We start from the raw sequence: 26871 nt of genomic DNA, 5'->3' as shown, positions 1-26871 counted from the left end.
AATTTTCTCAGCCTGTCTTCATACGGGAGGTGCTCCAGTCCCCTGATCATCCTCATGGCCCTCCTCTGGACTTGTTCCAACAGTTCCATGTCCTTTTTATGTTGAGGACACCAGAACTGTACACAATACTCCAAGTGAAATCTCACAAGAGCAGAGTAGAGGGGCAGGATCACTGCCTTTGACCTGCTGGTCACGCTCCTTTTGATGCAGCCCAGGATACAGTTGGCTTTCTGGGATGTGAGTGCACACTGCCAGCTCATGTTTAGTTTCTCATCAACCAACACCCCCAAGTCCTTCTCTGCAGGGCTGTTCTGAATAAAATAATAGCTGCAAAAACTACTGTGAAAAGTTAACATAAGAGAGCAAAAAGTAAATTCTAGGTATTAAGTGTCTGTCATAAATGCACATGGATTTACTAGGCTTGATCAAAAGCTTTCAGGGCGTATGGTTAAAGTAAAGAAGATTTCTGTTTTATTAATGGCAAGAATGGGTACAATCCACACTTAATTCTGATTGTACTGAACACTTTTGTGTCAGAAAGCTGGCAATGGTTATTTAGATGGAGTCAGTGATCTACAGGGCTAAGTACAAACTCCTGATCAGTCAGGTGCCTCATGCTGGTTGTTTTGTGGGTTTTTTTTTTTTTTTTCTTTTTACAAGGGGTATTGGTGAACGCTTAAAGAAAAAATACTACTTGAATAATTATCAAAACTGATTTTGCATACTTGATTTTCACCTAGGATAAGAAGGGTAGAGTAAGGGCTGTTTCAAAAGTTATTCCAGCCCAATTTTCCCTAACTTTTTCAGGAAAGGAATTTGCTTAAAGCTTGATGACTTTGGTAGATGGCAGTAAGTTGTTCTGAGTTACTTATATAATTAAATACTCCAATTTAAGTTACGGCTTCCAGCACCCTTCCAACGTTAACAATTCTGTGATTCTTATCAGATAAAGTAAAAAATGTGGTATTAGAGAAGTCATAAATAATTTTGTGTGTATTCTCCTTTCCAGTATTCTGAACAGTGGAATTAACTACATAGGGACCAAAATGTCCCATTATTCACATGAGCATGTCAAAGTTTTCAACCTCTTTAATGAAAATTTTCTTCTTTTATTTTTTTATACATAATTAGGAAGGAAGTATCTGGTATATGTCTCTAAAATCAAATGGTGTTTATTTTTGTTCAGTTGTTTTTTATCTAATGACTATTAATCTATTTCTTTATTCATTTTTATAGATAAAAAAAATCAACAGGAATTTTCCCGTAAACCAGCAGGTAAGAAAAAGAAAATTGGAGTTTGTCGTATTTATAATTCTCATTTCAACTGTATTTAGTTGCGTGGTAGCTGTGCATTATTCTAGCTCAAGAATTCTCAGTAGATTTTCTTTAGGGAGTACCTTGCTGCCTCAAAATAGGTAACTTTTTCTGAAGTCAAAGGAAACTGGAGTCTTCACTAAAAACAAGATCATGCCTAATCTTTTAAAATTAACCTTTCAATGCATGTATGTACATACATATATGTTTATATAATTTTTCTTCAGATTGCATCTTACTCTTTTTACTATAAAAGGGGGAATTAGATTGTTATGCTTTATGGAATTATCCATTAACATTCTAAAAATTCATGAACTCTGTTGTCCAAATGAAGGCATAAAAAAATATTTGCACAGGGTTATGGAGCATGCTAGCTGCAGAGCTTGGGGCAAACTGAGTCAACTGACAGTCTCGAAGTTCATTCATTGGCAGCCTCAGATTACTTAGTTGGTTAATGTATTTCTCACACGTAGGTATTAGTATCAAAATCTAATATATATGGTATATATAGTCTATAAAATCTAATATATATAGCGTATATATAGTATCAAATACTTATCAAAATTATCAGAAATGCATGTGAACCCTTTGATTTTATGCCTTTGTCTATGTAAACAAAATTTTCCATAGAATTTTCCCTGATCAGTGATACTTTTCGACTGCTGTCTTCATCCTATTATGCTAAAAAAAAAAAAGAAAAAAAAAAAAGGCATACTTAAATTCACTTAACAAATACCCATGGGTTCCTTTATGAGCACTAGTAGGGCAATTGAAGGTTATTTTCACTTAGAATTTACATATATGTACGTGTGTGTGTTCATGTACATATATATAGCCAATTAAAATTGATACGTATATATTTATCTATATATGTGGATTTTAATTAGTTGTTAAATATAACAAGGTGAAGGCAATTGTCAAACTAGAGTCAACAAAGCAATCCAGTTAGTTAGAATTCCTTTATGAATATATTCTTGATTTGGAGAAGCAAATATTAGCACAGACATACACATTAGCTTTACAATAAGGAAACAAATGAACCTGCATAGATGTGGAAGCTACTTTAGCACTGGCAGTGTTACCCAAATGTCTCAATGTTGCAATAGGTTAAAAAGAGAAGAGAGAAAGTGATTAGGAAACTATTTGACTGCATGTAATATAGCATCTTGTCTTTAAGACAGTATTTATGAATGTAGGTCTGTCTGGAAAATTATTAGAAAAATAAGATACATTTACCAAAAATTAAAGGTTCAAACATCATGAGTATTGCTGAGAAAGTGGTATGGACAGCATGAAGCAATAATTTCTGAGAATGGTGTTAATACATTTAATAGTAGTGGAAAGATGATGCAAAAAATGCTGGAAGAGGACAACAAAGACAACATACTGAGACAGCATACTGCTGAAGAAGATTGTGAGAGAACAGAGAAATAAAGTTTCCCCTTTCTGAGCTGACAGTAATAAAGAAAACCCCTAGACGGTAGCATAAAAAAATTAGAAAATTGGTTGTGTTTTCTATACTGGTACTTATGCACAGGCTACACATAGTGCCATCTAAGAGAATATCATCATGTTGAGAAAAAAAAAATAAATCATTTGGTGCTGAAAACATAATGTGCATTTTAAATATGCACTAAAAAGAATACTACATTACAGACAAAATTCCATATTTCCAGATGAAAAACAATAAAGACCTCATAGTAGAGAGGCACAAAGAATAGAATATTTCAAGGTTTCAGCTAGAGGCTTTTCTATTTGATCAGCGAAGGGAAAGGAAACTCATGTTTCCTTTTCTTGGAACTCATCACTGCTGTTCAGCTGTTATGCTGATTACAGCAAATGTCATCTCCCACAAGAGACATCGTTAAGCAGTTGAGTTCTGAAAGGTGGCATCAGCTTCCCCACTAACCCTTTCCAAATGACAAGAAAATGCACCCTACCTTAATAAACTCTGGTGGTGTATTGAGGACAAGCGCTGCCCATTCCTTTTCAACTCCCAGTCTTCACATTAGCTATCGTGAGTTTGTGAATGTGCTGATCTCAGCTGAAAATTGATTTGATAGCATCTAAGGAAATCTGTATTATATAGTCTTTCTTACAAATTCTTCTGATCCTTCTCAGGGCAGGAAACCAAATATATTGCCTCCAGTTACTGGAGATTTTACTACGCACTATGACTGTCATTTGCTATTTGGGTTATATTGAGATTTGACATTTACTGATTGCCACGCTAGGAGGATGAATTGGTTACATCTGGTTTAGGTGTGCAGTGGAATTGAAAGTTTAGATCTAAATCTCATTCTCGCCTTCAATTCACCTCCTGTCCCTACGTGTGCAAGTAAAAATGTTTCTAAATTGCTGTTGGGAAAGTAGTACCTTTCTGATTGCACTTTAAAACTTCCTTTACTCAAAAAGCTAGCAGTGCAAAGCAGATTCAGTACCTGTCAAACCCAAGGAGCTGATTTTCTATTTTATTGGATTATGGCTGTGTTCACATATATGTTCACAAATGCAGCAAATAATAGCCTTTCGTTTCCCTACTACACAAACAAATGCTGAGTCTCAAGGTTTCACATGAAACAGATTAGAATATCTGGGCAGAGCAGTGTATTTAAAACTTTATTTTCCCACACTGTATGTTTTACCTCTATTAAGATGAATTCAAAGGCCCTTCACCTTTAATCAATGTTGAATTCATAAAAAAAAGGATAACGGGGAAGAATGCTATAATCCTTTAAGTTGAACACTGTTTCTCTTCTATCTGCTGCAAGTGAGCATTTTTTTAAAGATTTGCCTTGTCTCTGCAGAAGATAAGATGTTCTTGTTAAATAATTTTAATTTTCATTTTTTAGGAAGAAACTTTCCCTCTAGAATTCCACTGCATTTATGGAAAAAGGACTGGTAGCTGCCCTGTTCAAAGTTAACAGTTTATAGTGAGAATTATATGAGAATGAGACAGGGTCTCTTTTCCTCTCCACAACTTTGTTTAACTCAGTTTTAAAACAGTATCATGGTGTAATGGACTTCTGCCACACTAAGGCAAGTAAATGGGATATAATTGTGCATGTGAGACTCCACAGCACTTGATTGTCATGAATCCCAGTGTTTTGCAGGCATATTTACATCTTGATGACGTTCATGAATACACATGGATATGCCCATTTTCTCTTGCTTTCGATACAATTTAGTAAAAGCAACTACATGCAGCTGTACTAGATCAGCAACGTACTATCACCTCGTATTTTGGATTACTAGGCTACAGTTCAGCTTGATTAAACTTACGTAGTTAGGACAATCTAATTCACAATCACTTCTAAAACTTCTGCTTAGTGAGTTTACTTAATAAAACCTAACTTGTAAACAATGCATAAAGGTGAATACATGCAGATGTCAGAGTGGCTGGCTTACCTGTCACTCAAGCCACTATCGTTTGCTGCATCTCTAAATGCTTAATAAAGTGAATTGCATTGCTCAGGTGGGCTGATAGGACCACGCCTGTTCTAAACATCTGTGTGAAACACCACCATTTTTTCTTAATTGCAGGATAATAAGTTTCAAGATGACATTCCTATTGTATTAATGTTTTTAAATTGGAATGATTGGAATGATTAAATAGGGTGTAATCAAAATAAATCAAGTCATTCTACACATCTCTGCACATACATTAAGGGCAGGGTTTTGTTCCCTCTCCTGACGTGTATTTTGTTGTGTGGTTTTTTTGTTGGTTTTTTTTTTTTTTTTTGTGGCTTGGGGAGGTATTATTTTTCTCTCCTGAAATTTGCATGACTGTTGATTTTTATTTTATTTTTAACATGCCTTTACTATAGATATTCAGAGTAGCCATTCTGCAGCTCTTGACTGACAATTATTGAATTTTCAGGTCCTATGGTATATCTGCTCTATCACCATCTGTTGTCCCAGTAAGGATTTGATCAGGTTTCTTTTAAAAGAAATTCTCTAGAATTAAGCTTCTATTGTTAAGTGTTTATAGAAACGCACAGGGGGAGCCGAGTTCTTGCTGTTAAATTAAGCAGAATTGAACGGTAGGGTGTAAATTGTGCTGTGCTAATTCCCCACGCTGTGTTGTCAGCCATCTATAGCACTCGGCATGGATTATTACTCTGTAACATAAACCCTTAAAAGGCTTATGTAATTTATCCATATTTTATTGAGCTTTCTCTAAAATAAAAGGAATATATATATAAAAATATATAAATATGTTTCTTTGGTTGACATGAAGACATTTCAATAAACATTTTGTTAATTATTTTAGATGCTTCTGAGGCGCTCTCTGTTATAAAAAACTATGCTTCCTATAGCCAAACAAAGTATTTTTCTTCCCTTTATATTGTAGAACAGAATAGCTTTTGAACTTCAGGACATAAAAATCTTGGAAGGGCAATACACAGCATAGGTTGTTAGAGATTTTAGACTGAGGAAATAATGTTGACTTTTGAGAGGAAGGTCAGACCGCTTCCTGAAGATAGTGGATTACCTGAGGAGCTAGATGATATTCATGTTGTGAGTCACTGGATGCAGTTATTAGATAGCCATGATTATGTCCTAGAGCTGCATTCCTTGTAGTTCATGAAAGGATGGAAGTAATTTGGACACCCACTGGAAATTCAGATGATAGAAAAGAGTGATTAGATCAAGTTGTTACTTAAATCTCAAATTATAAGTCTCAAGCTGTGTATCAAAGAATTTCTATATGTCCATCAAATTCAATTTTGCCTCAAGTATGGAGTTCATCCTCATTTACATATTATTCTCATATATCTTCTGGTATTTTTTTCTCATTAGTATTGGAAGTATTATCTATTTTTTGTCTTTGCAATATTAATGTCACTACCTGAAAATTGCTTTCAGTTAAGGTATGTTTTGCCTGACTAAATTTAGAGGCCACATCCATGCAGATCTGTGGCCAAATTTTAGTCAATACAGGGATGAATGTTCCTGTATTCTTAACTAAAGGTTTGAATAGGGCAGATGAATTAGCGGGGATCTGAATGCTTTGCTTCTACTGTAGACATTTAAAACTTAGTGAAATGAACAGACATTTCCCATACCTAGATGTTACTAAGTGGAATACTAAATTGATAAACAGATAAACAGATGTTACTTATTTTCTCCTTCTGAAAGAAGTGTTACTAGGTATTGTACATATTTTAGTAACCTTTCAAGGGTAGATTACAAGCAGTATTTAGGAATCTGTGGGGAAGTGGTGCGATGCCTAGATGTTACCCATCTAGTTCCTGAAGAATGTAGAAACATCAGGAGAAGATCCAAAACAGCCACTGTGTAGTTCTACCTTGTACATCTCACATGGACAGATCTGATAGCTCTTCCCTCTTTGTGGTCTGAGTTCAAAGCTCATAGTGCTTCCACAAAGACTGTAATAAATTGATAGTTTTTTTGCACTAAATAGCTAGCTAGTAGGATAGATATTTGGACAAGATAGATAAGTACTTTATGAAATAATATGTTTATGCCTATTTTTGAGTGACAGTCATAGCTTAAATATATTCAACCAGCATGTGGACAGCTTGATTACTGCTTTCCAGATTAAGGTGCTGTTACCAGATCTTTTGTCTAGCTTTAGGCTCCTCTCAGGTTTTAAATCAGGCTCTTTCTGCTCCCACAGGTCTTGTGTGTCTTCCAACAGGAGCTGTATGCCTTGGATTTTATCTTGATAGTTAGGTTAGAAGATGAAAGATACAAGTTTGACACACTGAATTTGCAAGTGCTGTAATTGCTAGGTTGCCATAATAAGGGCTTTCCCTTAGCTTGCTGCTTTTTGCAATGTGATCTTAACATTTTGTCATAAACCTGACCCTGCCTGTAGGCACGCAGGGTTGTTCCAAACTAGACACCCCCCCGCCCCAACAGATTTAGACAGAGGAATCATTGCTTCCTGATTTGTCATAAAGCTTTAGTACGGACAAAATGTAACAAACACAGCGCTTCCCAGAAGCATAATTCTATATCTGTGATGCGGTTAGACAGTGAGAAATCACTGAATTTAAACAGCAGTTGAAGGTACTGCTTTTGTTACATCATTTTATCCCTTTGCTCTGTTCATATGCATGACATAATTAAATTTGGATCTGATATTTTGCCACTTACCAAAAAAAACTCAAGACATGTACCTGCATAGGACATTTAAAGGGATGCCTGAGATTTAAAAGACAGACTTTGGGGTGGAGTTTTATATTTATGATGTCTCAGCTGGAAACATAAATAGCAAATGTTTTTAATTTTATTCCAATAGAATAAATTCTTGCATCTGTTTTATGTATTTTATTGTTGGACAGGATTTTTAGCTATTATTCAAACAGACCAACAAAGCAGGAGGAAATAAATTCCAGCATCCTTGTTTAGAAATAGGTGCCTCGAATGATGCATATGTCCTATACAACTCTGCTCTGACAAGTTCCTGAAAAGTGGTAGTGAAGAGAAGAAATAAGAAAGGGAGAGAAATTGAGTCACCAGGTCCATAAAATCTATAGGTCATGTTTTTGGTTTGCTTGGTTTGGTTTGTTTTTTTTCTTTACAGTTATACTTAGAAAGATTAAGTATGAGGAAGACTTTGTTCTTTCCTCTAACCTCACCTTAAATCCAAAATCATTAATATCCATGGCTTACCAGATAAGCATTTGTTCTGTCTAGCTATTTTGGAATTTTTATTCAAGGCTGAGGCTAGAAATAAAAATACTGCAACATTGCAGTTCCTTATTATAATGTCTCTTTTATTGCATCAAGTGAATGTAAAAGTTCCCAAGAATAACATTAATTTAGTAGATTAGAATGGAGGTGTTCAATAAGCCTATACACACAACATTCCTCGGGGAATTGTGTCATCTAAATAAATTAATTGGAATCAATGAAGCATGTACTTTAACTGTAGATCTTCTATTGAAGAGGCATATGGGACTCAAAAGGCTGAAAGAAAGTATTTTTAATTACAGTTTACTTCAAGAGGAGCACTAATAGGTATTTCATTTTTTTTCTCATTCAATCGTTTTACATCTATGCAGGCGATTGGTTCTTTGTACTATACCCTGTGAAAAGGAAAAATATGTAGTTTCTCAAAGTTCTAGTAACAGTGACTAAACATAATTCTCTGGACCACAGATAAGGATCTTTTCCCTTTCATCACAGTAATACTCCATGGTACCAATGATACAGTTGGTACTTTAACTTGAGAAAATAGTTGATGTATGAAATAGTACAATTTATGGGTTACCTACAAGTGAAGAAGGAAAAACAAAAGCAAAAGCAAAACCGGAGAGGTATTAATCACTGAAAATTTCTGATGAAAATCTGACAATAAAATTAATGGAAAAAATATTAAAAAATGGAGTTAACTGCAAATTCAGAAACATCTGCTAGAAAATCATAGTATGAGGACACTATTTTTTTTTCCTTTTAAACAGTTACATTTCCTGGAAGGAGGCACTGTTTGTGCTCAGTATCTGTTATATCTTGTGCACATTAGAGAACTTTTGCATTCAGTCTTACTGTTTTGGGAAACAAGTTATTAAGTCCATCATAATTTGTGAAGCAGCAGATAGAAATGTGACAGCAGCGAATAGATAAGCTATTCTCAGGAGCTGAGAACTTTAACAATATTTATTTATTTATGTTTTTTTTTTTTTTTTGTTAAATAATAAATGTTTTGCTTGTTGGAGCATGTCTCAGTAATGCTGGGTTTAGAACTAGAAAAAACATCCGTATTTACTTACAAAGAATGATTCTGGAAAATGGTGCATGTCTGGAGAGGGCAAAAGGCCTGAAGCAGTATATTGGCAATCCTGTGGCCAGGAACTTCTGACCAAGGTCTAGACAGACATCCAGCTTCTTTCACTAAAACAAGCCTTTCTACCTGATAGATCCGGTGGTGTGTAAGTGCTGAGTATCCAGAGTCATTCAATCCAACTGGCATGCTGAGAGTACCCTGAAGTTCATCAGGATTAAGATGCAACAATACACAGCTTCTAGCTACTTTCTTTAAATATACTCCACATGATTTGTTTAAAAACCTGCTATTTATGGTACTTGCTTAATAGAAGCAATAGTCATTAGTCACTCCAACATTGCTCCCACGGGCCTGCCCTCACAGTGGTAGGTGAGATAATATGGTGTCCTCTCCTTCCCCTCCTGTTGAAACAGACTGCCATTAAATAGCAACCCCAGACAATGGGAAAGAAGAGTATGCAAATAGGATCCAGACCTCTGAGACTATGCAAAAAGGCCTTGAAGAAAAAGATCTCTCTTTGAAAGGAGAGACTTTCAGCTAGATATTATGAGTTTACATTGATCAGTTAATAATGTTCCTGTAGGCCATTATCCATTCTTCACAGGGCCTTGAACTATTCCATCAGGATCTCTCCCTCAGCCGTACAGATGGCACCCACAGTGGATTTTTTATGTTGTCTTATATGTGAGTAAAGCAGCCTGCCTGTCCCTCTGTAGAACCACTTAGTATGTAAGTGGTAATTGTGTTTTCTGAGAGCCTTGAGAAAACCTGAAGAACACTTTAAGCTTGATAATCAGATTGGACAGAAAATAATTGTTTCTCAGTATGAATAGCAAAAGATATTTTCCAAATATATATAGTAATATATTTGGAGCAGCTATTTCAAATAATAGCCATTTTCATCCATTTATAAGTATTGCCATTTAAATGACTAAGAATGGAATCTAAAAATTTGGCTGCCTAATAATTGTCACCCAGAATTATGCCCTAGAATTCTGATATTGTTTTCAGTATTTAAATATAATATTTTAGGTCTAAACAGGCTTTTGTATGCTTACATATATATCTGCATTGCTAATGTTTTTAATAGTTCAAACTGAAATCTCACAAAGGTATAAAAAGGTTTTGAAGTCAGATCTTGTGAATTCATTTTTACCAAAAAAGGGATTTCTGACAGATATGTTTACTTTGCTGTGCAAGCAGCAACACCAGAGATTTAAAAGCCAGCTTTAAGCATGCACTATTTGCAATTTTATTCTGGCTTTGTGAACACTTTGAAGTGTAAACATCTAATTCTATATAAATGTAATTCTAATGTTATGCAAACTCAAAGCATGTGTTACTAAAATTAATTTCAAACAAGTCTAACCTATTACACATCATCTGTATTTTCTGTATACTTACTCATTTGGGGGTTTTCCTCTTTTACTGTTACCTTCCCCTTTGGATAGAGCTCACTAAGCAGATATTTAGTGGGCTTTCAGGATATGAGCAAAGCCACTACATTAATACTGTGATCTCACAGAGACAGGCAGATAGCCTAAACTGCACTAGTCCTATCCAAGCTGCTTACCAGTCCTTTCCTGAGAAACAGAAATGGAAATCAAAGCAACATCTGGAATCACTCATTGAAATCTAATTGAAAACTACTCCTGGGGTGAGTTAAGAATGATAATACAAGTTTCTGTAAGTGCTTCGCTCACACTGGTACCTGAGGAGGATAATTATGTCAGCTGTCTGCTCAGTGGCACCATCGAAAGTCTGAAAGACACTGTCTAGTGACTCGTAATACTCTGATTTTTTTTCCTTCATTCAGCATGTTTCAGTAGTCTAACCTGAGATGACAAAGATGAATGTGTCACACTGTTCATCAGAAAGGAGAAACCATGCCCTCCAGCTCAATTATCAGAAATATTTTTTGTTTGACCCATTTATATTTTACAGCCTAAGAAATATATTACATTTATACTGTGTACATTTATAAAAGCAGGAGAAAAGTCATTGATCAAAAGATAAATCCTAAACACAGTCAAGCTACTAGGCTTTAGAATAGATGATGTTTACTTTCTTGCCACCTGAGTGTTGAGCTTTCTGTATTGCACTTTTATCTGTTTAAACCCTGAAAAACCTCAGAATTTTTATCCTGGATTAAAATTTACAGCCCTTCTTGTGCCTACTTGTAAATTCAATAGGTGAAAAATGGACAGGCAGGAATTCAAATATGGCCATATAGCAAAGATATTTTTTTTCCCAGTAAAAAACAAAACAAAACAAAACCAACAAAACAGAATCCTACTGGTTGTACTTACGCAACAGCAAAAGGAGAAGGAGTAATTACTGTGATATATAGTCATTTTAGTCAGGATGTGTGTGATACCTGCCCATTATCAAAGGGTTTGCTGAAAGTTGCTCTGTTGAATGCCAAAGAAGGTCTGAAGTTTCTCAGGTAGGCTGTAAGATGCCTGTGATGGCAGCGGGACTGTGTCCTCAGTGATAAACCTGGTACCCAAATGAATTTAGCACATCCCAAGGATGCTAAATTGCTCCCAAGGTAAGTTATGTGGCAAGTAGACAAGAGAAGTCCCTACAAGAAGAAAGGAGGCTAATTAAAGTGAGGCACGCAGATTGCTCCAGATAATACAAGATGTATTTTTTCATTATCTTGCTGCCATACCTATTAACCAGGAGAACATCGACTCAATCCCATGTAAAATGAACTCATCTCTTGTGCAATTCAGGGGGTTTACCACTGCCTCGCTACTCTAGTTGATTTTTTATTACTTTTTTTTTTAACTACCTAGTCAATATTCTGCAAGCCAAGACTAGCATGAGATATGTTTGTACTGTTTCACTACTTAGAGTACTGCATGTAGTTCTGGTGTCCACAGCATAAGGACATGGAGGTCCACTAGGATGATAAGGGGGATAGAGCACCTCCCATACAAAGACAGGCTAAGAAGGTGTTAAGATTTCTCATGGGATGATGTTGGATGTGATGTAAGCCGTGGTGCAGGTTTTTCAGTGTCGTTAATGTTGGAGAGTTATCTGCAGAGGTGCAGGCAAGTTTTGTTACCCGAAACAACTGTTTTCACTCTGATTATGTTATTATATGCTAAGAAAGCAAGTGTACCCTGTATTTATTATTTGATATCAGTTTTCAGTTATATGAAGCATAAGGAAAAACTCATCTTCAGTAATTAAGAAGTATTTTGTTTTCTCTGGTACTCTTTACTTTAAGACCCAAAAATATTTCCTTATTTTTGCGTGACCATTTAAAAAACAGAGCAGAACAAAAACAAATGGAAAACCTATACTTAGCTTTCGTCTGACAAGATGACAACATGAGTTGTTTTCCAGAGGTAAATTAATATACATGCAATACAATAAATGTGTAATCTTATATCTCCTATAATAATTTTATAATCTCCAATAATAAGTGAAATGCTTAGATATTGAATAAACTGTTATTGATAGGTGGGTCAAAAATACAAAAATCATCTTTGTCAGTGATGGCCCTAAAGCACATGAGATAGAAAGAGAAAATAAACCAGAGGAAGACTGAGAGAGAAAACTGTTTTGCAAGCTGGTTTTATACGTTCATAATTTTTGTTATTTCACAGAATCACAGAATGGTTGAGGCAATAAGAAACCTCTGGAGGTCATCTTGCCCAACCCCTCTGGTCAAGCAAAATCACCTAGAGAGGGTTGTGCAGGACAATTTCCATCCATACCCCAAACAAAAATATCAAATTTCTAAATTTTGCAGTTTAGACATAAAAGTGGAAGGGGATATGCCCCAAAGCTGTTCTTCTGCTATTAATAATTTCATGGCACTGTTTTCTAGAAAATACTGATTGTTACTGATGTTTATTTTTCACAAAACATAATGAAACAAGTGCGGCTTTAAATTATTTTAAATCTAATCTGAAATATATGTAAAATAACCTTTCATAACCATTTGTCTTCTGTTTCTGTGAGATTATTTTTCATATGGATACTGCCTTGGTTTAGCAGAATTTGTGAAGATAGAAAACAATTCACAGGAATTAAAACAGTATGGAAAGATTACCAGGCTCTTCACCAACCTGAGAAAAAGGGTAATAGGCATTTTGATTATAGATACAATACAGAAACATTTTTCTAGCATTCACTCAAAAATATGTATGATTAGGTCTGCTGTTGACTTTGAGAAAAACGCCTTCTCAGCATAAAAATCCTAAGCCTTTTATAAGCAGAACTGATTCTGCCAGTGATTGCATTACAATCCCACTTCTAGATGGTTTTAGTTTGGTTTTATTATTTTTCTGCTAACAATTGACTGTAATGAATTTTGAGACTATAATACAGAGAAAACAATATTAAAACAAGGGTAGAGAGCATTATCTTAGTTTCTCATCCCTCATAATTTTTCCCTTGTGTTGTCTGACATACTCAGTTGCCTTCAGGCTCCATGTTTATCCTGTTGCCTTACAGCTCTGTTTCTCATGAGTATGAATATGAGATTTCCAAGATAAAAAGCTGTCAGTGCATCCATTCTGATCTTTGATACACCTCACTCATTTAATGTCACATATGTTTCCTTTTGAGTAAATTTTCATGTATTTTTGTTCCTAAAATATAATAAAATTTGCATAAAAACTTTGGAGAAGCCTCTCTGAAAGTCAAGGCTATTAAAATCATTTTAGCAATATATGAGACAGATATTAAATACAGGAATTTATGGCAATTTATCTTGCTTGATGATTATGTCTCTGTGCCTACTGAATTAGGAGATTATGAATTTTTGACTGAAGAAAGTATCCTGTTTCATTTATCATTTAGATATAGATTTTTTTTAAATGTACAAGATTTAACTCATAAACTGTAACTTATTGAATCTTTGTAACTGAATCAGCAGCCACTAAGATAACTAATTTGTGTCACCATTTGATTTTGCTGCTTCAGGTAAGTTAGAAACTAGGACTGCAAAGAGTATCTTTTAAAGAGTATCTTTTAAGTGGAATGCTATCACAAGTAAAATCTCTTTTCCCCACCACTGCCACCTTTGTGGGTAATGGTCAGCAATTTATAGGGACTCATATAAAATTTTATGATTAAAAACTTAAACTGTTTTTGAAACTTACAAAGGGGCATGCTATGCATAGTTGTGATTCACATTTCATTCATCATATATATGTGGTTTTAAACATTTCAGACAAATATCATGACACTTCATATTTTGGGCCAGGTCCACATGTACGGCATTAAAATATGTTCCAAAACGCACAAGTTTTGGACACTTGTGAAATGTCATCTTCATCCACTATTTCAATACATACTTACACATGAAGTTTGGAAAGTTAAGATCTCTTTCCAAAGAAATACTTTTCTTTATGTTGTTCATAGTCAAAGGTTTTTTGGAAGTCAAAATATTTACCAGTAACTTAAATGTCTCGAGAATGTGGCCTCTATTTTAATTCTTAATTAAATGGGTTTGAGGAGTTTCAAAGCTTCATTATGCAAAAGTCATAATTTAATTTATTTTTTAATTTCACGTGTTCAGTGTGTTTAGATAAACTGAGACCACTTTAGGAACCCATAAGTAAAACAATTATCAAATATTTGTTCAGTATTACCCTGTTTTCCTGAATCTGTTTTAATCCACACATGCAAATATGCACATGTACTCAAACAACTTTGTAAGTGTTCCTAATTATAATCATACAGCCTTTGCTTAACAGTTCATCTGTATGTTTAATAGTAGGTATTTAGTCTGAAGAAGAAATGCTTTTTTGTATAAAGTCTTGGTATAGTGGGTTGTCTGAAAAATCGATCTAATTTATCATCATGATCTACAGAGACAAGGGAAAAATATCTAAAGGAGCAATTGCCTTAAATTTCATGGCTGCTTTAATATTAAGGCAATCAAATTTGAAATATCAATGCATCTGCACAGCATGACTGACTTGTAGGAGTCAGAGGAGATGTAGAAAAGAGAAATGTGAAAAAGAAAAATGCTAACTGAAAACAGATTGCATACAGTGCTGCAGTGATATTAAATAATATTAGGCAAGATGATATCTTACTGTGTGTCTGATTTTAATGAAACAGATCAAGATGGAACCAAATCAATTCAGTTTAATTAACTTAAAAGCATAAATGTCTCAATTCCTAGAAAGTAGAGATCATTCGTTCTCTTTCAGTTACAGAGAGGGAAATGTGCCAAACTTTTGTACATTTGTTTTATACTCATTTTACTCTTCTGCATAGCCCCTTTCAGTCATGAAGTTCTACAGATTCCTACCAAGTCAGAGTGATGAGGATCCATACTTGTCCTATATTGAATAATACAAAAAAACCCACACAAAAAAAAAAAAAAAAAGAGAACCTGAATAAACGTTAAATTAAAATAATTTAAAACTTCTCTTATAGTACCAGTCAGTTGGTTTGGGTTTTCTTGTTGTTGTTTGTTTTTTGTTTTTGTTTTTTGCTGACTATCTCTTCATTCAAGAATAAATGAGGTTCAAGGAAAGTGGCTTTTTAGTTGTTGCATGACAATATACTGTGGAGTACTCTGCTTGACTCTTGAGTATTGTACAGATCTGTCTTCTTTCTGACTTTTATACAGTTGTTTAATCACCAAACAAGCAGATACTTAAACACTTGTTATTAATTAGACCTGAGACTATATTAAAGTGTTAGTGTTTGCTTTTGGCAAAACAATAAACGCTGAGGTTTCTGTGTAAGTGTTAGATGAATGAACCTTCTTCCTGTCTCTGTTTATAGACCATAAAATATCTCATAAACTGTGATGGAGTGTAGTAGTTCATACATGGGGATTTGAAAAAGCCATTAATTGTTAGAATTGTTACAATGTGTGTTACAATAGATCTAAAAAAAAAAAAAAGGCAAAAAACCCACAAACAAAACAAAGAAAAACATTCTTCCATGAAAACCTGTTGATGAAAAAAGTTTTTCCTAACAGTAATGAAATAAACTTGTGTAAAGCACTTTTTAAAAAGTATGTAGCATACAAAATCTCAAAGTCTAAAACATGCAGTACAAACATTCATTTTAGCTACATTTATACCATTTAGGTACCCTTATACCATGTATGCCAACTTACTAACTCGTTGACTGTTAACATGGTTGTAGTTATTTTTTTTCAAAACTCCTTTCCTTATATTCCTTTCATTACTGTCTTTTAGAGACAGAGAATGCCCTATGCCTAGTTAATTTAGACATCAGTTTCACAAAGAGATTTAAAAATAAATTTATTCCATTAGCAGCACTGCATGGAATATGGGTTGATTTATTTTCCATAAGTAGTGTACCATTGCACACTGGAAATTTTATTTTATTACTAATGGCATGAGTATAAATCAGAAGTTGCATGATGTGTCTACTCCCTGGTCAGATGTTCTCCAGAATTTGGCTTAGTGGTGACTCATACTGTTTCTCTGTAAGGATTTGATTTTAAATTACTCCAACTTAATAGATGGCTAGGTAGGGAATTAAATCCTTAATTGGGTTTGAGTAAGTTCTAGTTCATACATCTCTGTCAGATGATCTTCAAATAGTGGGAAAAGTCAACAGCATTCTGGTTATTTCTTAGCTGTAGATGAAGTCTGTTCAAAATAGTGTCTGGAAACAGTCTTAATTTGCTATTCCTAAGCAAGGAGGTTCAAAACGCCTACACAGGGGTTTTTCGAAAGGGAAAAAATAAAACTTGTCATTTTTTGGAAATAAAATTTTTCAGGTCACATTGTTTAATACGTAATTGTGAATTTGTATGTGGAGACTGCATCTACATTGCAATGTAACAGCAGCTACTTAATTTTGTATTCCTGCCTAGTGGTTCCTTACCCTTCACTTGCATTAAATTCCTCTGACATAATCTGGCAGCAAATATGTAGAATTATTTCAGGGAGCTTTTAATAATGTAATAGACCTTTAACATCCCCTGAGTATGTGGTTTGGCTTTTTTATTTTTGTTAGTACAATAAATATTTGTTTTGATGTTTTTGGATTGTCATAACAGGCATCCTTTATACAAGTATGTGATTGTAAGCAAACTGCCAGTACACCATATTTTGTGGGGGGTTCTAGGTTAGTAGCTATGTAAAACTCGACAGACATCGGCTTACTTTTGTGGAATATTTGCAATTCATTTGAAGAAAATATCTGAGACATTTGTCAACACTATTGATTTTTCTGTCAGATAGTCTACATGGGCTGGACGGAAGAACGGGAACAAGACTCCCTTCAGGATCGAATGTACACACCAAAGTTTCTAGCTCTGAGGGGATCTTCCCTGTATAAATTTATAGCACCTCCAGTAAGTATATTTCTCATGCTTAGTGGGAAGAAATTTTATTAAGTAAAATATTTTCAGGTAATATATGCAAGGCTTTCACAATGAAAACCACTCATTGAGCTAACAAGATTGCAACTTACAGCACTGAAAAGTTCCAGGGTATGTGGTATAGAAGTGATAGAAAACAACTGTTTATCAGATGATTGGGCATCTAGCAAGAATTTCTTTTCCTCCAGTTACCTAAGAACTTAGAAAAATACAACAGATATCTACTTGTGCTAAAAAGGGGCTTTTCATTTTTCTTTGGTAGGCAGAACAGTCCTGAAGTAAGATGGTTAGGTTTAAATTGAACTATCATTCTAGTAAAACTTCTGAGATTTGGGGAGATATCAAAACTTTTTGCATCTGTGGAAATGACAATATCTCTGTATTCAGATTTCATCTGGAATGTTACTTTTGTGCTGCTTGGAAGCATCAAAAAGAAGGTAGGGAAGCAAATGAAATTGTTTAGATTAAATATATTAATTGGAATCTGACTGGCAACACTGGCCAAAATTTTAGCTTATATTTTGCCTTATACTCAGCATTTACTTTCACTGTTTATGGTACATCTAAACCACAGTAAACAGAGGAACCGTCTAGCTAACTTGTAAGCAAATAGGGAAGGAGCTGGTAGCAGTACCATACCAGCAACAGGGAGTCATGTGGATTCATTTTGTTTGTTGAGTGACCTTTCTGACTGGTGCTAAACCCTGTGTTGCAGGATCCAGGCTGTACCCCTTCCTGCCTGAATCAGAAACAGAGTATAGTTTGGCTTGGAAGGGACCTTTAAAGGTCATCTAGTCCAACCTCTACTGCAATGAGAAGGGGCATTTTCAAGTAGAGCAGGTTGCCCAGAGCCCCGTTGAACCTGATGTTGGCTGTCTCCAGGGATGGGGCATCTACCACCTTTCTAGGCAACCTGCTCCTGAAGTAGTTCAAAGCCAGTTTGCAAGTCTGTGCATCGTTCATCAGTCACTATTCATGTTTGTTTAGCACAGTGTTTAAAACCATGTGAAAGACAAGAGAGACGGAAGTATGAACTGAAAACTTCATGTGTTCAGTGTTGGTACACTAGTTCACTAGTGGTTCACTGGAGTTTGGCTCTCACATGGCTAGTAATGGCGGGTTGGCTTTTGTTGGTGGATATTATTCAGGATTGGATTAAAATGTCAGATTATGACGCCAAGCACCTTAATTCAAAAGCGACTCTCCTGGCTTTGGCAGACGTACCCGAACATTTGCTGCACAGAGTAGGAGGGAAGCAAAATGACAAACATGCTTCTTAAAGGACAAAAAGAGGAAGAGTTCCTGTTGACCTACCTTAAAAACATCTAACGTATATAATAATTGCATACTTACATGCCCAGCAAGATTATGTTTTTATCAGACTGCAGTAAGCTTTTTAAAAGGACTTATAAAATCCTGGGTTTTGTATGCACACTTGAAAACATGCAGTTATGTTCATTATTCTGAAGGTATATATATTCATCTCTTCAGGGATTACAAAAGATTAAGAGCACACTTACGATGCCACAGTTTCAGAGCTTTTTTTCTGTGAGATGCATAAAGTGTAGTTACAAAAAGAAAAACAGTTTTAAGTATATTTGCAGTGTAAATTCCTTGGATTCAGTTGTTTTCTGAACACAGAAGTGCTACCAACTTTTGAACCATAAAATAAAATTAGTGTTTCCCTAGTCTCTGCAGTTGCTTTTGCTGTGCACATGTCTTTATATAAGGAACAAAAAGGATTTGTTTGTTTTTTTTTTTAACCTGAAAACAAGTCCCTTTATAAGTAAAAACAGAAGTAGAAAACAGGCAGAGAAGGGAGAACTCTGATATTTTTCCCCAAAGTCTGGAACTACAGTAAGCTTTTGAAAATAGCTCTTTATGACTTTGTGCTTCAGAAGCAGTAGTAATGACTTTTCCCGATGGGGTAATATGACTTCAGATTGTGTGGCTGGTGTTTTGGGCTCGGTGGAGCTGTAGCAAGACTCGTCTCCTCATTAATCTGTCCATACTGAGAAATTTGATCTTTTTTGTCCACAGCATAAAAAGCAAACCCTTCCTTCCTTCCTTCCTTCCTTCCTTCCTTCCTTCCTTCCTTCCTTCCTTCCCCCCTCCCCTCCCCTCCCCTCCCTGCCTTCCCTCCCTCCCCTCCCTCCCCTCCCCTCCCTCCCTCCTTCCTTCCCTTCCCTCCCTTCCCTTCCTTCCCTCCCTCCCTCCTACCCTCCCTTCCCTTCTCTCCTTCCCTCCCTCCCTCCCTCCATCCCTCCTTCCTTCCCTTCGCTTCCCTTCCCTCCCTCCCTCCCTCCGTCCTTCCTTCCCTCCCTTCCTTCCCTTCCTTCCTCCCTTCCTTCCTTCCCTCCCTTTTCTCTTTCCTTGACAAAAGCATTTCATATGTTATTCATCACGTCTCCCAACTGCTTCTTAAACTCTTAATTCATCTGTTGTTTTCCATTTAAATAAAAGATAAGTTGGTCTCATACATCTTTTTAAAAGAAATTTATATTTTTGGATCTTGAAAACCAAATAAACTGACTTCAATGGCCTCTTCATCCTGCTTAACGATTGTTATTAACAGTTGATATAACTGTCCTCCTTTGGAGCTGGGCCACTATTCAAAACTTCTGTTAAGATTTTATTTCTTTCCTATGTAGCCTCGATTTGCATTCTGTTGTGTGTTCTTGTGTCTTTTGAGATTGTGAATCATAGAATCATAGAATAGTTAGGGTTGGAAAGGACCTTAAGATTATCAAGTTCCAAGCCCCCTGCCATGGGCAGGGACACCTCACTCTAAACTATATCACTCAAGGCCTCATCCAACCTGGCCTTGAACACTGCCAGGGATGGAGCATTCACAACCTCCTTGGGCAACCCATTCCAGTGCCTCACCACCCTAACAGGAAAGAATTTCCTCCTTATATCCAATCTAAACTTCCCCTGTTTAAGTTTTAACCCATTTCTCCTTGTCCTATCACTACAGTCCCTAATGAAGAGTCCATCCCCAGCATCCATATAGGCCCCCTTCAGATACTGGAAGGCTGCTATGAGGTCTCCACGCAGCCTTCTCATCTCCAGGCTGAACAGTCCCAACTTTCTCAGCCTATCTTCATATGAGAGGTGCTCCAGTCCCGTGATCATTCTCGTGGCACTCCTCTGGACTTGTTGCAACAGTTCCATGTCCTTTTTATGTTGAGGACACCAGAACTACACACAATACTCCAAGTGAGGCTCACAAGAGCAGAATAAAGGGGCAGGATCACCTCCTTCGACCTGCTGCTCACGCTCCTTTTGATGCAGCCTAGGATACAGTTGGCTTTCTGGGCTGCAAGTGCACACTGCCGGCTCATGTTCATTTTCTCATCAACCAGTACCCCCAAGTCCTTCTCCACAGGGCTGCTCTGAATCTCTTCTCTGCCCAGCCTGTAGCTGTGTTGCCGCTTTCATTCGTACAGTTTCCTTGGAAAGTAATTTATAGATTGCTGTGATATCAGCTTGACTCTTTCCTTACTGAATATATTCATCCATCCCTTTCTGTCTTACTTAAATCTTAACCTTTACTCTTGCTTGTATTGAACTCCTTATGCAATGTTTTTTTTGTGTGAAAAATAATTGCTTAAAATTAATACTGATAAAACCAATTTCAAATCATATGACAAAGGAGAAATTGACTATTCCTCAAATTTTAGTTTGTTAAATATTAGGTCTCAGTTTAAAAAAAGGAAAAGTATATTTGCCTTTTGTTTGTTATTCATTTTTCTCCCTGGAATTCAAAGCATGTGGGGTAAGTGTCTTGGATGTTTCAAGGCTGGAAACTTTATGGATTTGCAAATTGTTGCATGCAGTTATGAGGAGGGAATTGGTGAAAATATGCCTTCTTATAGTCAAGGCTTTATGAGAGGAATTCAAGCTCTGCATCTTCTCAGGTTCTCAGTGCAACCTACACCAGTTCCCAGGGGGAGCTTCGTCATTCAGCATAGAGCAGCCTGCATGCAAGTATACTGGAGAGACAGGAGCACAGGGAGACAGATAGGACAACTCGTAAGTGCTGCCTGGATGGAAAAATCTGGTCCCTAGTAGTTATTGCCCTGAGGCAATGCTTGATCTTTCTCTGTACGTTATACTGGATGTAAATGGTTTAGGGATAGATATTTTTTTTTTATAAAATTAATTCTTAAAGTAAGCAAAAATACTTCACTTTCCTTTTTTGTTTCTTTTGTTTGTTGTGCTTTTTCCAAGGTCACGACCTGGGATTGGACACGAGCTGAGAAAACATTTTCAGTTTATGAGATAATGTGCAAAATTCTCAAGGTATGTTGTGAAAGTATAAAGTAGATTATCACTTTGTCAGACCAGTTGAATATCCAAAGTATAACACTGCAACTGGAAACTGCATCTGACCACCTTACAGAAAGAGATCCATTTTTTCCCTTTGAAGTCAGTATCAGAAGTCTGGTGTCAGTACATACAGAGACAAATGTGAAGGCATGGCAAAATTCGAAATAAACTGATTTTGGCTAGGAAACTGTTTTATTTCTCCACAATGCTGTATGTGTTTTATAGCTTTAGTTTAATGTAACATTTAACCAGTATCATTTACCAGTTTCATTTTCTAAGTGAGAAGCTAAAGAAGTAGGGAGCAATTTCATTGCTTTTAAATTTTACTGAGAGCAGTTTTTAGAGTATTCAGTACCATTATGAAAGTTTTTATATTTTTTGCATTTTTTTCACCCTTTCTTTTATTTTTCCAGTTTTCTTCAGCCTTAACTTTAATAAATGGGAAGAGATAATAAAATATGTTTAGAAAGTTAAAGCTGTGAGTAGCAAATTGAATAGGGTCATTATTGCACATTATATTTAATTTTCAATTCTGAGTACATTCAGAATTAATATATATATTTTTTTCTCTGTCTTAAATGAAAACCAGTTTTCCAGATGCTCAGCATTTCTTAATCTAAAACTCGAGGAGAAGAAAAAGAAATGAAAAAGAAATGAAAACAATGTCTCTTTCTATTCATCTGAAGTGCTTTCTTGTGTATGTTAGGTTTGGGTTTTGGAGGTCAAAATTATGTAAAAGATAATTCGGTCTTTTGGGGAGTTTCATCTAGGCAGAGAAAAAAGAAAGTATGAAAGATCATATTTTAAAGAAGCATTTCCCAATGGGAAGGACTTATCCTGACATATATTGTACATTCTTAGTTTTTGTAGGTCACACAGATGTAGTGTACTTTCCTTAGGGAGGCAGATTACAGATGGAACATCTCAATAACATTCAGAACCTTTTTACATCAGAGACATCAAAAATAAGAAACGAAATTTATAGTCTGAAAAAAACCCCAAAGCTCTTTGCTAGCAATCTGGAACAGATAAGTGAAAGGATTTCTTTTACTGCTGTGTTGACTGTGAGTTCTGGAATCTTTGTCAAGGAGAACATCCTAAATGCAACACGTCCCAGTGCCGTGTTACGTCCTTTAACTCCAAAGTGTGTGCAAACATTGACTCTTTAGTAGTGGTCATGTAGGGAGAGAGTAAACAGGAAAACATTGAAGACATTTCACTGAGGGTGTAATATGAACAACACTGTTAGAGCATGGTCAGGCTTTGAGAGAGATAAAAAATCTCACTTGTGACATGCATTATTTTTTTTTTTCTGGTAACCTCTCTAAGCACCAAGCTACCTCTTCTTTGAGAAGTAATCCTGTTGGAGCCAGGACAACTGTTCCTTGTGACTTATTTCCATGTAGTTTTCTCTAATTTAAATGTGCTTCTTTTCATTTCTTCTGCCATCTTCCTTCATGATACTCTTCTCATTCAGTCATTTTCACTTACTTTTCTCTTTGCCCCCTCCTTTATCCCCTATTCTTGTATACCAATGCAGAGATTTTTTTCTCTTTTCAGCTGTGTAGCAAAAGTAAGTTGCAGCCAAGGAATAAGTCCAAAAAGCAGTAAAACTTCAACAAATCCCTTCCTAGGACTGTTCTGTGGAAGCACAGAAAGGGGTACAGAGATGTTTTTTTCTTATCACCCATCTCTCCCACCTTGTCTGGGAAGAGGTGTAGACCATTCTCAGTCTGTGCTAAAAGAGGATGTCCCAGCAGAGAGGCAATTCCTGTTTAAGTGGTAAAGGAATATAATTTCTGAGTTTCTTTGTTGCATTATTCATATTTATTATTCCTTTATTTCTGTAAGCATAGTCAAGCTTATAAAGTGTTGAAATGTTTCAGACAGGTTCTATAGCTGACTAAAACCTGTAAATAATAAGAAATGGAAGTAGAAAAAACATTACAATCATGTTACAGCTTCTGATATTGGAATATTAATCTTTACCATATTCTACTTTTGTACAGCAGGTACTATAGGACTTAACCTTGGTTTCAATAGGTATAAAAGCAAGTAAACCCAAGAAAAACAGCTTCCCATTTCTACTACTACACTGAGCCACTGTAGAAACTCAAGGTTTCGTTCAGCTTTTATTCTGGCATCATAAATGTCTCAATTTCAACTGTGTTTCCAGACACAAATCCTATGGATACTAATGCACCAGAGGCAACTTAACTTAGAAAAAGTTACACTGTGCCTTGTGATTATCTTCAAACTTCTTTCCTTCTACAGTACCTCAGATGGTACTTTCACTGTAAATCTGTTTTCCTTAGAGAAAGAGTTGAATTGCAAAAGGGCAGGCTAACAGGGTTTGAAGCATTATATTCTCAGAGATTGATAGATAGCATGATAGTTCAGGAAACCTTATGAAAAAAATGAAGAAAAGGAACCTTGGCTCTTCTACCACAGTGTTCCCTCTCCTGCACTTCCTGTTCTTCCATGGCAGAGACAGAGTTCATGTCATTGTTTTCAGGAGAATTGAGAAGATAAAATTATCTAATGTTTCTGCTCCAAAAGCAAAAATCACATGTGATTGGACAGAGATAAATCCAGGAAGACAGAAATACCTGTTTGCAGGTATTGGCTACCACTAATTCAGTATTTACTACTTTAGATAGTCAAAACAAATAAAAGACACCCAAACCCTGACACCCACATTTGTACATTACCAAAACAAAAGTGGCTTATAAAGAAAGGTACTGTAAAAAGGTTTTAAAGTAGCACAGTGTAAAAATATATATTTGTAAATATAAAGCACTTCATTGTCAAGATTTTTGTGTTGGAATGATATTTTTGACATGCAAAGTAGGTAAAGCAGGCTGAGTACAAAAATCACATTTTAATTGTATAGGATTAAATTATTCATTGTGAAGTAATGGCAAACAGCAGTGGACTATGTTTGATGTAAAAGGACATTTATGGAGATGCAAATAACATAAGGTCTGGAGGAGATAAATGCATAAATTGATAAGCATACAAAGTAATCCATTAAATATTCAATAGGTCTGTTGATTATGGAGTGGAAGTACCTTAACAGAGATACTGAAGAATTATTTAACTTAAAAAAAAAACTGGTAGAAAGAAAGAGGAAGTAGAAATCAGTCAGGCAAGTTCAAACTGGGAAGAAGTTAGAAATTGTACAAGCTCTGATGATTAATCAGTGGAAGGTGCTGGTAAGAGATGTTGATAGCTTTTAAACCACTTTCTTTTTTTACCACCAGTTTTATTCAAATTGATGATAGTGGGACAGTGACACTAGCATGTGGCTGAAAATTAGTGATCCATGTTAAGCAATTTTTCAGGCAAGATACTGTAACAGTACCACTTCTGAGATTAACATGCATCTGTGAGTCATTTTCAACAGAAATGGTGGTAGAATTTACTATGAATAAATATTTTTAATCTCAAAGAAGCTTATTTCAACCTATCCTCTATTTTGAGGGAAAAGCCTCATTAACAGCCAGCTAATTCCAGTGTTAAGATTGTTCAAATCTTCAACACTCCAAAAAAGCAGTTACTTAAATCACCAGCTTCAGAAATGGGCAGATGGCCTTATCTTGCATATGTCTTTTTGGTACCTCTTACATTTTTGATATGCAGTTTTAATGTGTCTATTTTGACTGTGTGTACATCTACATGCATGCCTAAGTGTATAATTTAACAAGATGTATCTTTGATAAATTGGTAAATAAATATTTAAGCAATTTTTCCATGTGGGGGGTAGAAAAATATTTCTTAGATTTTTCAGGTAAGTTATGAAGAAGAATATAAAAATTACACTTCTCTGCAAGCAAGTTTGCTTTGTTTGCTTGAATTACGAAGTTTTTTCAGCTTCATCCAAGCATCTCCTTTTAATTGTGAGAAAATGCTTTCTGTTGTTCAGTAACCTGTCCTCTATCTTTTGTGTGTCATGCAGAATATTTGGAGATTTAAAATAAAGAGCACACTTCATTCAGCATAAACCAGGAAACATATTCATGTATTAGATCAGTTCTGAAATTAAATGTGAAGGTAACTGTGAAAAGGAAGTCTATGCCAGCAATAAGTCAGGATGGTGAATCAGTGATGTTTATAGATGGTATCGTTTGCATCAGTCAGCTACAATTTTCTTACTACATTAGTCAGGACCAACTTGGTGTCTCAGGAGACTTGTGTTTCCTTCCTTATTTAGCTACTAGTGTGTGTAAAATCCCCAAACACAGTAATGTTAATTTTCCTGTTTGGTTTCCTGTAATTTTGTTGTCTGTTGCCAGTAAGTCGAAGTATGGAAAAAGAATGATATATAAAGCATGGGAAACTTCTGAAAATGTTTATATATTCAGATAAATTTTAAAATTAATGCCAATAGAGACATAAACATATAAAGTGAAGGTATAGAGCATATTTTGAGGTCTATTATTAATATAGGTTGCTCAATGGCTGAGAATTGCATCTTGATGTGATTCCATATGTGCTCAAAACTGCTTAGGAGGCATAAGTAATGAATCCCTTTTTTGAATAGGTTAATGCTACATTCAGGTAAAATTAGATTTTCAACGAGTATTTAGCTATGTGCCAGTTCTTGAGAAAAAGTGCTATGTTCTAAGTTCAGTTCTAAGCAGCTTTCTAAGCAGTTTGATTTATCTCCTGTTCTAAATTTAAGAACATTTGTTTCCAAAGCAAAGAGGATCTGCTCCCAGTCTAAGTAGATTTACATTTGTTTTATAAAAAAATAGTAAAAGTCCTAAATTATCTCCATGTCCACTGGCATTAAGACCATCATTAAGTTGGATTCAGTTACACAATAAAGAAAAACTTCTTGGGTGCTAGTGTTATTCAGTACTAAAATAGAGCTCCTGATGAGGCCATTGAATTTCCATCTCTGGATCTTTATAAGCATAAGCTGGTGTGTAGGTGCCTTGCATGGAGATAAGCAATAGATGACCACACCTCCAGCCTGATCATCCATATTATCTGGGATTCTGTGTGTAATGTCGTTTCATTTCTCTTCAGCATATACACAGTAATACAATCCCTAATATGTGGTGTGTTAATTTGGATAAATGTAGTGTGTTCTGTATGTTAAAGGTGTTATGTTCCT

The 26871-nt window shown here is 35.6% G+C and overlaps 1 protein-coding gene across 8 annotated transcripts in view; it reads left to right on the top strand.

Annotated features, from left to right (window-relative positions):
- Positions 1 to 26871, top strand: part of SNTG1 (syntrophin gamma 1) — a 305233-nt gene that overhangs the window by 241741 nt on the left and 36621 nt on the right. For all 8 annotated transcript variants that reach the window (XM_061354827.1, XM_061354829.1, XM_061354830.1 and 5 more), the window contains 3 exons: positions 1237 to 1275; positions 17274 to 17390; positions 21651 to 21722. In XM_061354827.1, coding sequence (XP_061210811.1) covers positions 1237 to 1275; positions 17274 to 17390; positions 21651 to 21722 — 228 coding nt within the window. The remainder of the gene's footprint in view (positions 1 to 1236; positions 1276 to 17273; positions 17391 to 21650; positions 21723 to 26871) is intronic.

This window comes from Neopsephotus bourkii, unplaced genomic scaffold, assembly GCF_033783945.1.
Source record: "Neopsephotus bourkii isolate Nb327-2 ecotype Australia unplaced genomic scaffold, CSIRO-AGI_Nbou_v1 NB_753, whole genome shotgun sequence".
NCBI classification, from domain to species: Eukaryota; Metazoa; Chordata; class Aves; order Psittaciformes; family Psittacidae; genus Neopsephotus; species Neopsephotus bourkii.
The sequence above is the reverse complement of the archived record's forward strand: the minus strand, read 5'-3'. Positions and strand labels throughout refer to the sequence as shown.